The sequence below is a fragment of the Corythoichthys intestinalis genome, chromosome 22 (assembly GCF_030265065.1).
Source record: "Corythoichthys intestinalis isolate RoL2023-P3 chromosome 22, ASM3026506v1, whole genome shotgun sequence".
Taxonomy (NCBI): Eukaryota; Metazoa; Chordata; class Actinopteri; order Syngnathiformes; family Syngnathidae; genus Corythoichthys; species Corythoichthys intestinalis.
Window position 1 is genome coordinate 11287432 of NC_080416.1, and position 15436 is coordinate 11302867.

At 37.7% G+C, this 15436-nt stretch overlaps 1 protein-coding gene and 1 long non-coding RNA gene across 4 annotated transcripts in view; one reads left to right on the top strand and one right to left on the bottom strand.

Annotated features, from left to right (window-relative positions):
• The window catches only part of ppp1r9a (protein phosphatase 1, regulatory subunit 9A), a 97864-nt gene extending 82588 nt beyond the window's left edge, over window positions 1-15276 (top strand). For 2 of the 3 annotated variants that reach the window (XM_057828452.1, XM_057828450.1), the window contains exons 10-19: window positions 5759-5855; window positions 6327-6462; window positions 8544-8623; window positions 9137-9260; window positions 9346-9409; window positions 9478-9535; window positions 11743-11850; window positions 11977-12000; window positions 13168-13350; window positions 13414-15276. In XM_057828452.1, the coding sequence (XP_057684435.1) occupies window positions 5759-5855; window positions 6327-6462; window positions 8544-8623; window positions 9137-9260; window positions 9346-9409; window positions 9478-9535; window positions 11743-11850; window positions 11977-12000; window positions 13168-13350; window positions 13414-13578 (1039 nt within the window). In that variant the 3' untranslated portion in view covers window positions 13579-15276. The remainder of the gene's footprint in view (window positions 1-5758; window positions 5856-6326; window positions 6463-8543; window positions 8624-9136; window positions 9261-9345; window positions 9410-9477; window positions 9536-11742; window positions 11851-11976; window positions 12001-13167; window positions 13351-13413) is intronic. The other variant, XM_057828453.1, reaches the window with a different exon arrangement.
• Window positions 9125-15394, bottom strand: LOC130910857 (uncharacterized). The gene is made up of 5 exons (XR_009061923.1): window positions 10486-15394; window positions 10142-10407; window positions 10016-10060; window positions 9344-9417; window positions 9125-9270 (listed from the first exon to the last, which is right to left on the bottom strand). It is a non-coding gene; the product is annotated as an uncharacterized LOC130910857 (long non-coding RNA).
• Between the last annotated feature and the right edge of the window lie 42 nt (window positions 15395-15436).

The following is a 15436-nucleotide window of genomic DNA, read 5'->3' on the forward strand; positions in this document are numbered from 1 at the left end:
ACACGTTTGTTTTTTGTCTTGCATTAATTTTCTTGTTTTCCCTTTTCCACCTAAGGAATCGGGGCAGAAATAGTTGATGCTTTTGTTTAACCAAATGACTCTTTTGTTAGTGGTTGAATTTTTTTCTTCCACTTTTTTACCCTTGTTTTCCCTTTCCCACCTAAAGAATCAGCTCGTGTTGAAGTTTTTTGATCCAAAGTCATTATTTGTTAGTGGTTTCAAGTGCAAATTTAGTCCCAGAACGACTCTTGTTTAACAATTTTGGGGGGGGGGGGGGGGGGTGTAGAATTGTGTACTAGTGAAATGTAGATAAACATCAATAATAACAAGTATTTTCAGGAAGAAGATGACATTTCTGTGAGCATACATTTTTAACCACTAGAACTGTTTTAGCCAGTCGAATATAAACACATAGTCTGCCATTGCTCATGATGTCAGTTATACACGTAATTCCGTAGGCTACTGCTGTTTACATCCAAGTAGTCATTTAGTCGTACACAGAAGGATTTTGCTCGAGGAAAAAATATATATATAATGTAGGGCTGCAGCTATCGATTATTTCAGTAGTCGCTTAATCAACCAACCATTTAGTTCGAATATTCGAGTAATCGGATTATGAACATTTAATGCGTTGCAGAATCAATTTTAGGAGATGTAAAACAAAGGTTTGCTAAGAATGCACCTTCAAAAGAGCAAAATGTGAAAACAAAATAAAATTCCCCTGTGTTTCTTCAAACTATGCAGAATTACCTGAGCTTAAAATACATGAGGATCTAAGTACAACAAAACCATTGGCTAACTTGCTGAGGAAAAGTCCACTAGCTTAAATGCTATAAAATGCTATTATTATTATTATTTTTTTTACAATGCTCTTAACAAATCGTTCAAACACATAATCCCACCCAAAACGGCTAAATATACTGTTAAACTAAATCACGAATGCATAAAAAAACATTAGCTCAAATAAAAACGTAACCTTATGTTGGTCTTAACAGGGTGCAGCTGGATTCAGCCATGTTAAATGAGTTATGACAGATTCACTGTGCCACTAGAGGGCAGTGTATCCACCCAAATCAATAAAACTAAATGCAAACACTTTCAAAACAAAACCATTACAACGCCACTTTAATTAAGCGAATACTCGCAGCAGCAAAATTTGATTCGAAGCTTTTTCTGATCGAATTACTCGAGATAATCGATAATCATTGCAGCACTAATATTAAGAAAAGGAAAACTGATCCTACTTGTGGTGTTGTCAGTTGGTCTATGTTGCCATTGTTGCGTAGCACAACTGGAGAAAAGGAGAACGCAGCAGCATTTATGCTTCAGTGTTCGGCTGTACGAACAGGACAGATGGTTAATACAGTTTTCCACTGGACATTTCCTTTCACTCTTTAACGATAAGGGAGGTTTGCTAGCTGCACACAGTCAGGAGCCTACGGAGCCTTGAACGTTGCAGTCAGGCCAGTCGAAAATCGGGAGCAAAGGAAAGCAACAGGGATAAAGACGCCTTGTTTAAGGATGACACAGTGTCAAATCGACCGACCCGAAATGTGAAACAGGCTTCGTCTGCGTCCAAGATGGAAAGACAGAAAGAATGCTACACCAGAACAGGTAGGGTAACATTAAAGAGTATGCGTTCATTTTATTTTGCTTCTTTCTAACTGTGCATTAGTCTATTAGCCTTTACGTACTGTGCACTAACGGTGCCTGATAACTAGAGGTGGGTAGTAACGCGTTACATGTACTCCGTTACATTTATTTGAGTAACTTTTTGATAAAAATGTACTTCTAAGAGTAGTGTTACTTTTACTTAAGTAGATTTGTGAAGAGAAAAACACTACTCTTAATCCGCTACTTTGGGCTACACAAGAGTTTTATTTTTCCTCTTTATTCTACATACAGTGCCCTCCATAATTATTGGCACCCCTGGTTGTCTTTTTTAGCTTCTAATATTTTTTTAAAAATTCAAATAATATGGGACTGTAATGGAAAAAAAAGAGAAAAATCCAACCTTCAATACAAGTGCATTTATTCAGTGGGGAAAAAATCCCACATAAAGAAATAATTATTTGACATCAAATAATGTGTGTCACAATTATTAGCACCCCTGGTGTTGATACTTTGTACAACCCCCTTTTGCCAACAAAACAAAATCTGGGGACTGAGATGGCCATGGGAGGAGCTTGATTTTGTGTCTGGTGAACCATTTCTGTGTAGATTTGGCCATATGTTTAGGGTCATTGTCTTACTGAAAGACCCAGTGATGACCCATCTTCAGCTTTCGGGCAGAGGGCAACAGATTTTGATTTAAAATGTCCTGGTATTTCAAAGCATTCATGATGCCATGCACCCTAACAAGGTTCCCAGGGCCTTCGGAAGCGAAACAGCCCCACGGCATCACTGACCCACCCCCATACTTCACAGTGGGTATGAGCTGCTTTTCAGCATGTGCATCTTTCGTGGCACGCCAGACCCACTTGGAGTGTTTGGTTCCAAAAAGCTCAATCTTGGTCTCATCTGACCAAAGCACACGGTCCCAGTTGAAGCCTGGGACCGTGTACTTTGGTCAGATGAGACCAAGATTGAGCTTTTTGGCAACAAACACTCAACAAGCACTGGCGTAATTAGCATAATTATGGAGGGCACTGTATTAGATTTTTTTTTTTTTTCAACCAGCAATGCAAAGAGTAGCTCTACCGATTTCACTAATGAGACGTCGCAACAATAATCACATGACTCCATTATACCAATCAGACGCAAGCTTGCTGTTCTATCTTCATGCCAGCCTGTTCAATCATGTGGTGCCTTTAAAGCACCGTAAAAAATTAAGTATTTGATATAGAGCGCTGCCCTCAACATGACTCGAGGACGTGGATTTTAACCTCTCTCCCAGTTATTATTTGGGACCGTTTGACCACGGAAAACCGGAGATATGATCCTTTTAATTTCAAAATATTAACTATGAAGGAACTGTTCACTATTCAAACTAGGAACTATTTGGACGAATAATGGTTAATTTCTGTCATTTTTTCTCTCACTGGAATTCAATGATTTATTTTCGTTGTTGTTGTTGTATTTCTTTGGCATACTCTGGTTATGAAATGGGTTATTGTGCAGTATCATTATAACAACAGTTCATCTAGATAACTTTGTGCTCAGAAGAAAAAAAAATCCAACAAAAATATAAGAAGTTACTCATTACTTAAGTGTTCTTTTCACCCAAATACTTTTTTACTTGTACTTGAGTACATTTTTGGACGACTACTTTTACTTGAGCAATATTATTTTGAAGTAACACTACTCTTACTTCAGTAAACCTTTTGGCTACTCTACCCATCTCTGCTGATAACATTGTAGTCTATCACTAAGACAAACATCACAATATTGGTCATTGATGTGTAACAGTGTGTAATATATGTAAATATGTAAGTATGATAAGCGATTTATCACCACATTGATTTCTCGGTCGCTTTGTTCTGACTGACACGCTGATTTTTCTCCCTATACTGCTAAATCCAATGGTCGTTTCGGCTCGGCTCAAACTGCTTGCCAAATGAGCGCTCTGGCTTTCCAACTCAAAACTTGAGAAAGACTCATCGCTCGGACTATCTGAGTTACGAACGTCATCCGCCATTTTATTTTGCCTCACAGAGTCGCAGCCCAAAACTGATTAGCCCGCAGACTTCTCTGACGTTCTGACACATTCTACAGTAGTATGAAAAAGTGTCTGAACCTTTTGGAATTTCTCACATTTCTGCATAAAACCGCCATCAAATGTGATCTGATGTTTGTCAAAATCACACAGATGAAAAAACAGTGTCTGCTTCAACTAAAACCACCCTAACGTTTCAAGGTTTTCATATTATAGTATGCAAACAACGACAGAAGGGGGAATATAGGTAAGTGAACCATCACATGTAATATTTTGTGGCCCCCCCCTTTGACAGCAATAACTTCTACCAGACGCTTCTCCTGTAGCTGCAGATCAGTCTGGCACATCGATCAGGACTAATCTTGGCCCATTCTTCCCTACAAAACTGCTGTAGTCCAGTCAGATTCCTGGGATGTCTGGAATGAATTTCTGTCTTTGGGTCATGCCACAGCATCTCAATGGGGTTCAAGTCTGGACTTTGACTTGGCCACTCCAGAACGTGAGTTTTGTTCTTCTGAGCCATTCTGAAGTTGATTTACTTCTGTGTTTTGGACCATTGTCTTGTTGCAGCATACATCCTCTTTTTAGCTTCAACTGTCTGACAGACGGCCTCAGGTTTTCCTGCAAAACACCCTGAAACTTTTGAATTCATTCTTAAAATTAATGATTGCAAGTTGTCCAGGCCCTGAGGCAGCAAAAAAGCCCCAAATCATGATGCTCCCTCCACCATGGTTCATAGTGGGGATGAGGTGTTGATGTTGGTGAACTGTTTTCCTTCACACATGACATTGTGTGTTACTCCCAAATAATTCAACTTTGGTTTCATCAGTCCACAAAATATTTTGCCAACACTTCTGTGGAGTGTCCAAGTGCCTTTTCGCAAACATTAAACGAGCAACAATATTTTTTTTAGACAGCAGTGGCTTCCTCCGTGGAGTCCTGCCATGAACACCATTCTTGGCCATAGTTTTACATATAGTTGATGTGTGCACAGAGATATTGGACTGTTCCATTAATTTCTGTAAGTCTTTAGAAGCTTTAGGTTTTTTTTTTTTTTTTTTTTACCTCTGAGTATTCTGCATTGAACTTTTGGTGGCATCTTTGGTGGATGGCCACTCGTTGGGAGAGAAGCATCAGTGCCAAACTCTCTCCATTTTTAGACAACTTCTCTGTCGATTGATGATCCTCTAGACTTTTAGAGATGGTTTTGTATCCTTTCCCAGGTTTATACAAATCAACAATCCTTGATTGCAGGTCTTCAGGGAGCTCTTTTGACCGAGCCATGATGCACATCAGACAATGCTTCTCATTAAGACAATTCTTACCAGGTGTGTGTTGTATAGTGGGCAGTGCAGCTTTAAACCACTCATCAGTGATTGGGCACACACCTGACTTAAATTGTTTGGTAAAAATTGGTTTCAATTGCTCTGTAAGTCTCCTTAGGCAGAGGGTTCACTTATTTTTCCCCCTTCTGACATTGTTTGCATGTTATCCTCATTAAAATATGAAAACCTATAAATGTCTGGGTGGTTTTAGTTAAAGCAGACACTGTTTTTATATCTGTGTCATTTTTACAAATATTAAATCACATTTGATGATGATTTTATGCAGAAATGTGAGGAATTCCAAAAGGTTCAGATGCTTTTTCATACCACTGTAGCTGGCAGTCTTTAAGTTACCTCTAGAACAAAGGACCGTTCGTCACAAAAAGGCAGCGGCTATGAGCTATCATTTTCTGTGTTTAAATATTTTCTCTGTTATCATAGTTCTAAATTTGTGATTTGCATAATTACAATTTTTGAGCAACCGTCTTTGAAATGAAGGAAATTTATATAAGTTCTTTCACCTTCACAAAATACATGTTTTTTTATTTTGCTTTTTCCCTTGCCCACCCTCGTTTTCCTTTTTCCACCTAACGAATCAGTGAGCCAATAGTGAAAGATTTTTGAACCAAAGTCATTATTTATTTATTTATTTTTTAACTTTTCCTCCCTCATCTAAGGAATCAGAGCCCCGATAAAGGTGGTAGCGTGGCAACTGCTGTTATTTCCCGGGATGTTATAAAATAAAGTATGACCATAACACTTTTCTCTCTTCCTCCAGGGAGGTGGAGTTCATCCAGAAGGAGGACGCAGAAAGAAAGCGGCTCGAGGAGGCTGAGAAATCTCACCTGGCTGAAATCCAGGGACTGCAAGTCAGGGTAAAGACCATATTTTATGTTTATGCATCACTCTGGAGAAGATAAGCGAAATCTGCATTTTTGCCAAACTCTCCCTTAGTTCTGACAGCAGATGGCGCGGATGTCCCCGTGGCCTGTGGTCAAACGTCAAGTTGATTTATTTATTTTATTATTTTGCTTTGCCTAACATATAACATGACAGAAGTGTCAGTGTCTGCTCAGCTGGATCGCCAGTGGAGCCAAAATCATTATTCTGCGTGCGTCATCTGGCTACTGCACAAAGAGTTTGATGCAAAAGAACTTAACTCATTGGCTGCCATTCTTCACTGTTGTCAGTTCAAATGGATTTGACTTCTATTGCCGTCAACGGCAGCCAATGAGTTAATAACCCGACTGACTTGGGAATATTATTCCATTTCCCAGAACGCTTTTTGTTCTAAATGCTCTGAGCTCACAACTGATTAGCATTGATCCGTTCCCTCCCCTCAACAGATTGCAACACTGGAGTCAGAGCTGATGCAGCTGATGAAGCAAAACAACATCCAGGTCAACAACAATAATAGCAACAGTGCCGAGAGGCCGCGCACTCCTCAGCAAAGCCCAAATAAAGTCGCAGCACAAGGCAGAGGTCAGTGAAACTGAGAATTTAGCGCGTATCAGAATGTGCGATTCGTGTCGCGAGTGTAACGGCGAGACTGGATGTGTACTGATATGAGTGACGCAGCCAATTACGCAACATTAAAACCGAGGTGTCAAAGGAGATAGCTGCCAGAAATGGGAGCGTGTGGGAGGAGAGGAGAGAAATTTGCAAATAGGATCGCTTACAAATAATAAAAGAATCACTAAAATGGCGAGAATGATTATTACAGTACATGCATACGAGGGGAGGGCAAGACAGGACGCCTCATGAAAACCTAAATCCTTGGATGGAAAAGGGAAAATAAAAGGGTGGAAGAGGGTAAACAAAAGGGTGGAAGAGGGAAAACTAGGCCTGGTAGATAAGTACATTTGATAAATTATGTCACGTTTTTGTTTAATTGCAGAATGCAGACGATTAAAAAAAAAATTTTTTTTGTTGTTGTTGTCCTTCTCCAAAAAAGGAAGTCTAGCAACCAGTTTTTCAATAGAATTTATTGCATTTGACGCTGACACCACAAATAGGGGGCGGGAACAAGATATTTAAGACAGAAGTTTGGCACTTTATTTATATTACTTTTGTTCAACATTTATTTTTACCCTTCACAGACCAACTGACTATTTTTGGTAATTAAAAAAATTACCTCATAAAAACCTGGCATCCACATACCTGGACATCACATTTTGGTTCTTTTGGGCCAATATATGTATTAAATTAATTAATGTATTTATTACCTTTAATTAATGAATAAAAAATTAAAAACAATTGATGGTACATAACTCCTGCTATTAACAACAATAGATGTCCAGGAGGTGGGTAGAGTAGCCACCAGAATTTTAAAATAATATTACTCAAGTAGTCGTCCAAAAAATGTACTCAAATACAAGTAAAAAGTATTTGGTGAAAACAATACTCAAGTAATGACTAATATTTTGAGTAACTGATTACATTTTTTTTTCTTTTTTTAAACGATGGCATTTTTTCTGAGCACAAAGTTATCTATATGAACTGTTATCATGATACTGTACTACAACCTCTTACATAACCACATTAAGCCAAAGAAATAGAAAAAAAATTCTGCCGAGAGAAAAAAAAAAAACCATAAATGAAGTATGATTCGTCCAAAGAGCATGAGTGCCCTCTGGTGGAGAAAATAGTCCTTAGTTTGAATAGTGAAGAGTTCCTTCATAATTACTATTTTGAAATTAAAAGGATAACATCTCCAGTTCTCCGTGGTCAATCGGTGCCAAATAAAAACTGGGCGAAAGGTTAAAATCGGCGCTTTTTACTCATATTGAGGGCAGCGCTCTATATCAAATACTTCATTTTTTACGGTGCTTTAACGGCACCACATGATTGAACAGGCTGGCGTGAAGATAGAACGGCAAGCTCGCGTCTGATTGGTATAATGGAGTCATGTGATTATTGTTGTGGTGTCTCGTTGGCGAAATAGGTAGCGCTACTCTTGGCATTGCTGGCAAAAAAAAAAAAAAAAAAAAAGCTAATATTTAGTATAAAGAGAAAAAATGTAACGACTCTTGTGTAGCCCAAAGCAGCGGAGTAAGAGTAGCATTTCTTCTTCACAAATCTCTTTAGGTAAAAAGTATAGCTTAGTAAAACTTAGAATCTTAGAAGTACATTTTTCCAAAAAAGTAAATGTAACGAAGTACATGTAACACGTTACTACCCACCTCTGTAGACGTCCAATTCATGGGAGGACTGGTTGTGAATGCTCATCTTTCAATGCCATTGACGTCTAGCAGCGCCATTGCAACTTATTCAAAGATCAATGAGTAAAAAAGATTGAAATTTGATTTTTTTTTTTTTTTAATTAAAAAAAAAAAAAAAAAAAAAGGCTATTTTATTTTCAGGCCATATTACCTAGCCCTACAAAAAAAACTGCCAAGTCTAAAACATGACCGTGTTTTAGTAAATGTCTAATTAATCTTGTCAGGAAAAACATTGTTTTATTGCGACAGATGGACTAAAAAACCTGCTAAACTTCTTTTGTTCCTCATGTAAAGAAAGCTTCGATTGATCTTTTCCTGCTGTTTTTTTGTGTACGTATGCAGAACTGAGGAAAGGCTCCCCCTATTCACCCAGCAAAGTAAAAAGCTCCAGAACAGACAGCGTCAGCTCCGCCGAGGGAGAGGTTTGTAATTTAACACACAAGCTTGTCCATAAAAAAGGAGCACTGTATTGTACACTCTAAAAAGGTGTAGCATAAGGGAAAAAAAACCCTTCTCATATACTGAAATGTCATTTGTCATGAATCCGACCATTATCCTCAACCTTAATACGTCATAAAGGTCGGCACTTTGTGTTTAATTAGAATGCGTCTGAGTGTCTGAGCTCTCTCCAATCCATCTATTTAATGGATTAATTGCTGCGTGTTGCTCAGCCGCACTAATTGAGTGTATGGCGCTGTCACAACTCGTTTTCGCTCCCTTGCCATGAGAACCGCAGTCCGTTTGTGGATGAAAAGCTCTTGTCTGGATAATGTTGTCATTTTAAACACGGCTTGAGATGAGCAGTTCACATTGGATAAACAACTGCGTAATCCCAAAACAAGGCAGTGCAAGGCTCAGTTTTGCTTCACAGTTTTCTGTCTTTTGTATTTTTGTGTTATTACGACTCTAGCTCACCTCTTTATGTCCATTTTTAGGTCTCAGAGGGGCGTTGCAGTCCAGGTCACAGTCGTTCTGGATCCATTCGTAGTGTTGCTTCTTATGACGCAGTCCCAAGGGGTCTGGCCAGTGCAGAAGGATCCCCAAGACGCATAAAAGAAGGTTCTAACGCCTACCAAAAGAAGAAATCCAGAGATTACATCAGTAATTCTATAAACTAAGATCTGCTCGTTGATGTTCCTCACAGGTTCTTCTGCGACGTCAAGCCCTTCTCGGCATGCGGAGGACCAGAGACAAGCCCATGAGTCTTCGTAAGCTACTGCAAATAAATAAATGTGTAAATAATAGTTACATGACATCTGTGTCAACTCTCTTTTAGGTGCACAGAGAACGTGGCAGCGGACAGCCCTCGAAAATTCAAGGCAAAATTTCTCGAGGTTTGCACACACGATCAAAAGTCGAGTCTTTCATTACGATCTGGATCAGTTTTACAGTTTGTTAAGCAACAATCCAATCAAATAGATACTCAAAACGTGGTCATCTTTGAGTTATGCCATTTTGGTTGCTCATTGTCTGCCATTGAGAGCTATAGATTGCCAATCCATTTGAAGAGTTCATTTGGTGCCACCCTCCCAGTTCAAATGGACTGGACGTCTACTATTGATAAACACATTTAAATTCACCACAGAAGGATGATTGGACGCCATATTGTAATACGGTATTTTTTGGACTACAACCCCTAGCATAAAGTATGGAATCACAGGTCTCGGACGAGCACTCAGACATTTTATCATGTAGAACAAACTCAGATAAAAAGCTTGAAAAAATAATGAATTAGTTCAAAAGTGCAACTCTTTAGCATTCAGAAACACTAAAAGAAATGAATAAAAAACATTGTGGTGGTCAGTAAATGTTACCTTTACAGAGCAAGTGCAGGGAAATATATATGGAATCACTCCATTCTGAGGAAAAAAAAATGGAATCGTGAGAAACAAACAAAGAAATAACAATTAAAACACCTCTCTAGGATTTAGTAGCACCACCTCTGGTTTTTATGACAGCTTGCAGTCTCTGAGGCATGGACTTGATGTGTATTCTTCATCGATTTTGTGCCAATTCTCTTTGATTGCAGTTGCCAGATCATTCTTGCAGGTCAGAGCCTTGCTGTGGACCATTTTTTCAATTTCCACCACAGGTTTTCAATAGGGTTGAGATCTGGGCTACTTGCAGGCCATGACACTGACTGGATGAGTCTTTCTCCAAGGACTGCTTTAACAGTTTTAGCTCTGTGACATGATGCATTGTCATCCTGGAAAATGACATATTTTTAATTGAAGGGATAAGAAAGCTGTCTAAAATTTCAATGTAAACTTGTGCATTTACTGACAATTTAACCACAGCCATCTCTCCATTGCCTTTGCCTGACATGCAGCCCCATATCATCAAAGACTGAGGGAATTTTTATGTTTTCTTCAGGCAGTCATCTTTGCAAATCTCACTGGAACAGCACCAAACCAAAGTTCCAGCATCATCACCTTGTCCAGTGCAGATTCTTGACTCTTGACACCTTGTCCAAAGCAGATTCTCGACTCTTGACAAGCATTATTAACATTTCTAATTTTCACACTGAACAGCAAGAGGACGTGCTCAAGGCCTGTTTCAACATTGGCGGTAACTTATAATAACAATTGAGAAGGGCTGAACAAAATGGCAACGAATAGAAAATCATATTCTGCAGATTACAAGCTGCAAGTAGTGAAATATGCAGCTGAAAACTGTAAGAAAGTTTGGAGTTCGTTGTTTATGCGTCATGTAATGTTAGCATGCCATAGTTATTCAGCCTATTGTTCTCTATTCTATTTTAAATTGCCTTTCAAGATGACGTCTGTTGTTGAGTATGTGTTTTTAAGAATGTTTTTTCCCTCTTCATTGAGCATTTTTTGGCTGGTGAGATATATAGTCTGAAAAATACAGTAAATCGATCAATGGCACTTAAAACGGATTAAATCTAGGCGGATTTAGGAATATGCCAAATATCATTGTACTGAACAAAGAATCAATATTGTATTGTATGGTCATGAAATTGGTGATTCATACTGTAGGTTGTTTTATTGATAATTTTTGGTCATTTTTTTTTGAATGTCAGTAGATTAAACAGGGATACTAAAGGTTTAGTTAGTAATATTACCATTAAATAATGTTTGATTCTTATTTGTGTTTAACAGAGTCCCATTACTTTGCCACATTTCTTCTCCTATTCATATTACCTGGTAATGTGTCACTGTACTACTTAGTATTTTCACTATTTTTCAAGATCTTGTCTTTCACTGACAGCCATTGACGGCCAATCAATTTTGAGTTGAAAGCCAATTCTCTCCAAGTCAAAATGAGTTTGACGTCTATGTAGTTTTAAAGTGAATGTAGTTTTTTAGTTTATCTGGAAATTAACTTGCTCTAATATGCTTCATTGATTTTACTTTTTTATTAATCAGCCAATCAATGCTCCCCGTGTTAGCTTAACGCACTGATCAATAACATTCTAAGAATGGTCAATAGAAGTCCTCAATGCATTTAAGAAAATTAGCCTCCTGCTGCTCTCAGATGGGTACTTTTGTGAGTTCATAATTGTGTTTATGGATGTCAGGGACCAGCGTTAAGCGAGGACTTGAGCGCTAGCAGCAGCAGCTCTGCGGATATCGGCGACGGAAAAACGTTGGGACGCTCTGATAGCTTGGCGCTTTCTTCGGATGAGGTAAGGTCATTTAGAAAATTGATTGGAAAAATTAAACCAGAAGTGGAAATGGGTTTAACATGTCAAAATGTGTTGTAAATTTACAACCGGGTCTCTTTTGTTTGATTTTTGTGCTGCAACATGCAGAGTTTGGATATGGTAGACGATGAGGTAAGACTGAATTTTCTATAGTGGTACTTGAATGAGCATTTGATTCAATTGACGTTTAACCAATGTTTTCCATAAAAGTGGTGATCTCAAACATGTGGTCTGGAGGCCAACTGAGGCCCACAGTACGTTAATTTTTGGCACCCAACAAAGTTTTGTGTTTTTAATTGTAGTTATAAATGCGGGTATCGATAATTTAAGAAATAGATTATCAAAGGCTTGCTAAGATTGCACTTTCAAAAGAGCATTAAATGCAAATGCAAAATAAAATTCCCGAGTGTTTCTTCCAACTATGCAGAAATACATTTTCATTTCACAAGAGCAATAAATACATTTAAAAATAAAAATACCAGAGCTTTACCTCAAACGGTATGAAAAAAAAGATCTACAACAAAAGAACAATTGGCTGACGTGCATAGCAAAGGTCCGCTAGTTTAACTGCTATAAAATGTTAACGAATGCATAAAAAAAACATTAGCTCAAACAAAAACGTATCTTATGTTGGTCTAACAGGGAGCACCTGGATTCAGCTATGTCGTGAATTATGCCATATTCACCGGTGCCACTAGAGGGCAGTGTATCTACCCAAATCAGAACTAAATGCAAACACATTCAAAACAAAACATTACAACGCCACTGTAACTAAACGAATCCCCGGGGAAGCAAAGTTTGATTCGAAGTTTGATTCAAATTACTCAAGTTAATCGATTAATCGTTGCAGCACTATTGTAGTTTAGTTGTACATAGTACTGTATTTTTTTCTTTGTGTCTAATTGTCATTTGGAAATTTTAAAGTGAATGCTACATTTTCATTTTTCTTCAAATTATTAGTGTTTTTATATTAGTTTTACATATGTTGAGGTGTTGAGGTAAAAAACAAAAACAAGATTTTAAAAATATATTTAGTAATTTTTATTTGGTCTATTTGACCTGTAATATTACTTGTGTCTTTAATGTTTTGGATAGTTTTTTTAAACACACAATACAATTTCAGGTAGCTATTGTTTTTTTATTTTTAGTTAGTTTTTATTTATTTCAGCTTAATATTTTGTCCAGCTGGCCCCGGATAAATTGAGTTTGAGACCTCTGCAAGTTGAAAAATACAAAGACACCCAGAAAATATTGTAATCATGCGTTTCACTCACTTTTGTGTTGGATTTTCGGTGCCAGATCCTCGAAGAAAGCTGGATTACAAAGCAGCACCCATGTCAGAACCGCGGTGCACTCGAATGGAGCTCTCAGCAAGTGTCCCGCTGGCTTGTAGGCCTCAATTTAGAACAGTATATTCCTGAATTCACTGCCAAAAACATAGACGGGGAACGACTGCTGCGACTAGATAGCACTGAACTCAAGGTAAAAATGTGATTGAATTCTATATCTAATTTTAGATGCTAATTAATGTTCTCCCTATTTCAGTCCCTTGGCGTCACTTCTTCCCAGGACCGAACCCTAATCAAGAAAAAAATTAAAGACCTTAAAGTTCTGATGGAGAAGGCTAAGAGGAACCAGGAGAAAATGGAGAAACAACGTGAGAAGCTCCGGAAAAAAGAAATGGAGCAACAGCAGAAAGAATCACGATAGATTTGGATTTTGGACTCCCGCAAAGGCTCCGAGATTGACCCCTGCGGGACGCCTTCCTCCGAGCTTAACTGTTTGGGGAACTTTTTCCGCCACCAAGCAAGTTAAACCAAAACAAAAAGTCGGGTTACTGGATTCTATCCTCATTTTGCCGCATTTTATGCCGATCCTGTGTTCGTACACATCGAAGAAATGATTATTTTCTATTTATTTGAACGTTTATTGCTGTACATTTAGTTTATTTATTCATCTCCAGAGTCAATATGTGATGTATTCAATGCTGTATTCTAAATCCCCTTTTCAGTATGGAGTTTTAGAGCATTTATTCCAATTGATATTCATCATAGTTATTGACTGGGATAGACGTCCGAATCTGGCTGGTGGCAGCCAGTGAGTTAAACGTATGTATAAATGCTCTAAATGTTTCCATATTTCAGGACCTTTTCAATATATAAACATGTACAAATGTGCCATTTTATTAGACTCCTGTCTTTGCTATTCTTATGATCACTAGAAAAGCTAATACATACATTATAACCTGGACTAAAAATGAGCTAGTACTCATTTCACCACTGGGTGTCGCCATGCTGCTTAGTTTAAATGCTGAAGGAAAACACTGGAACTTTGGAATAGGACTACAAACTAAACTTTAGCACTGGCATGTAACCAATACTTTACAACCTCGAATGGAGATTACGGGGAAAATGTAAATGACCAAACCTATTAAACTAAAAAATGAACCAAAAAAAGAAACAGAAAAAAATAGATTAACTCTTACTTCCTGCTGATATAGTAAAAAGTTGCTTGTAACCTGCTTTGACCTTTTTATATTCCTTTTAAATAACTACAACACCCAAATGCTGCCTTTAGAAGTTATAGAGAATTTTCCTCGCTAAACACACTTTACATGTTTTTCCTGCCAGAAAACTTTACAAACTCTATAAAATAATAATTGAGGAAGGCAGCCATATATTCAATGGTTCATCTCATCACAATTTATAGTGTTACACTGGAAAATACTTTTTATTTGTTGCATATTCTATGTACTTAGAGAAGTTACTTATCATTACTGTGTACCGTTTTTTTAGGATTACACAAAGGAGGAAGTATTGTCAGAATTACAGATGTTTATCATAAACATGTTCAGGTTTGACACCTCCATTCAATTGTACTACACGTAGTTTATTTATTTCATTGTCTGAGAAGGAAAATTAAAAATGATATATCCAGAATTGTAATTTCCGCATAAATGATTTGATTTGTTGATCAAAATTTAAAAATTGCCATGTGCTAAAATGTGAAGACGTTATTGTGCTTGTTTTTTAATTATTATTTTTTCCATCCGTCCATATACTGTCACGATAAACTAGTCCTGATGCATTTCCCCCCCTCATATTTCAAGCAATTACTTTTTCGTTTTATTCACTGTGAGGATTTTGGAAGCAGTTTATCTTACCTGGTGTGATGAATATATGCGTAGATAACACCCTGGTGCTCCTGGAAGGCTGAAAAAAATAAAAAAGACCGAGTGGTGGCCACAAGGGCTCATTTGACATTTCATTGTGCTTTTATTCCTCACCTCAGACCAACCCTTACACCCTCATTTCAATCTACTTTTTTGCATTATGAAAAGTTGGAAAATGCAGCTCTAATCTGTCACACTCAATAAATCGTGCTGCCTGAAACTGATGCGTCTTTGCATTCATTCCGCAAAAAAAATTGCACTTTTAAATAGTGATTTTTGTCTTTCAGTGAATGAATGGAGATTTGACTGATGACGTTGTCAATGGCAGTGAATGTTAAATATGTTGAACTTAGTTTTTCACTAGTAGGCGTTCAATCCATTTGAAGTGAGAGGGTG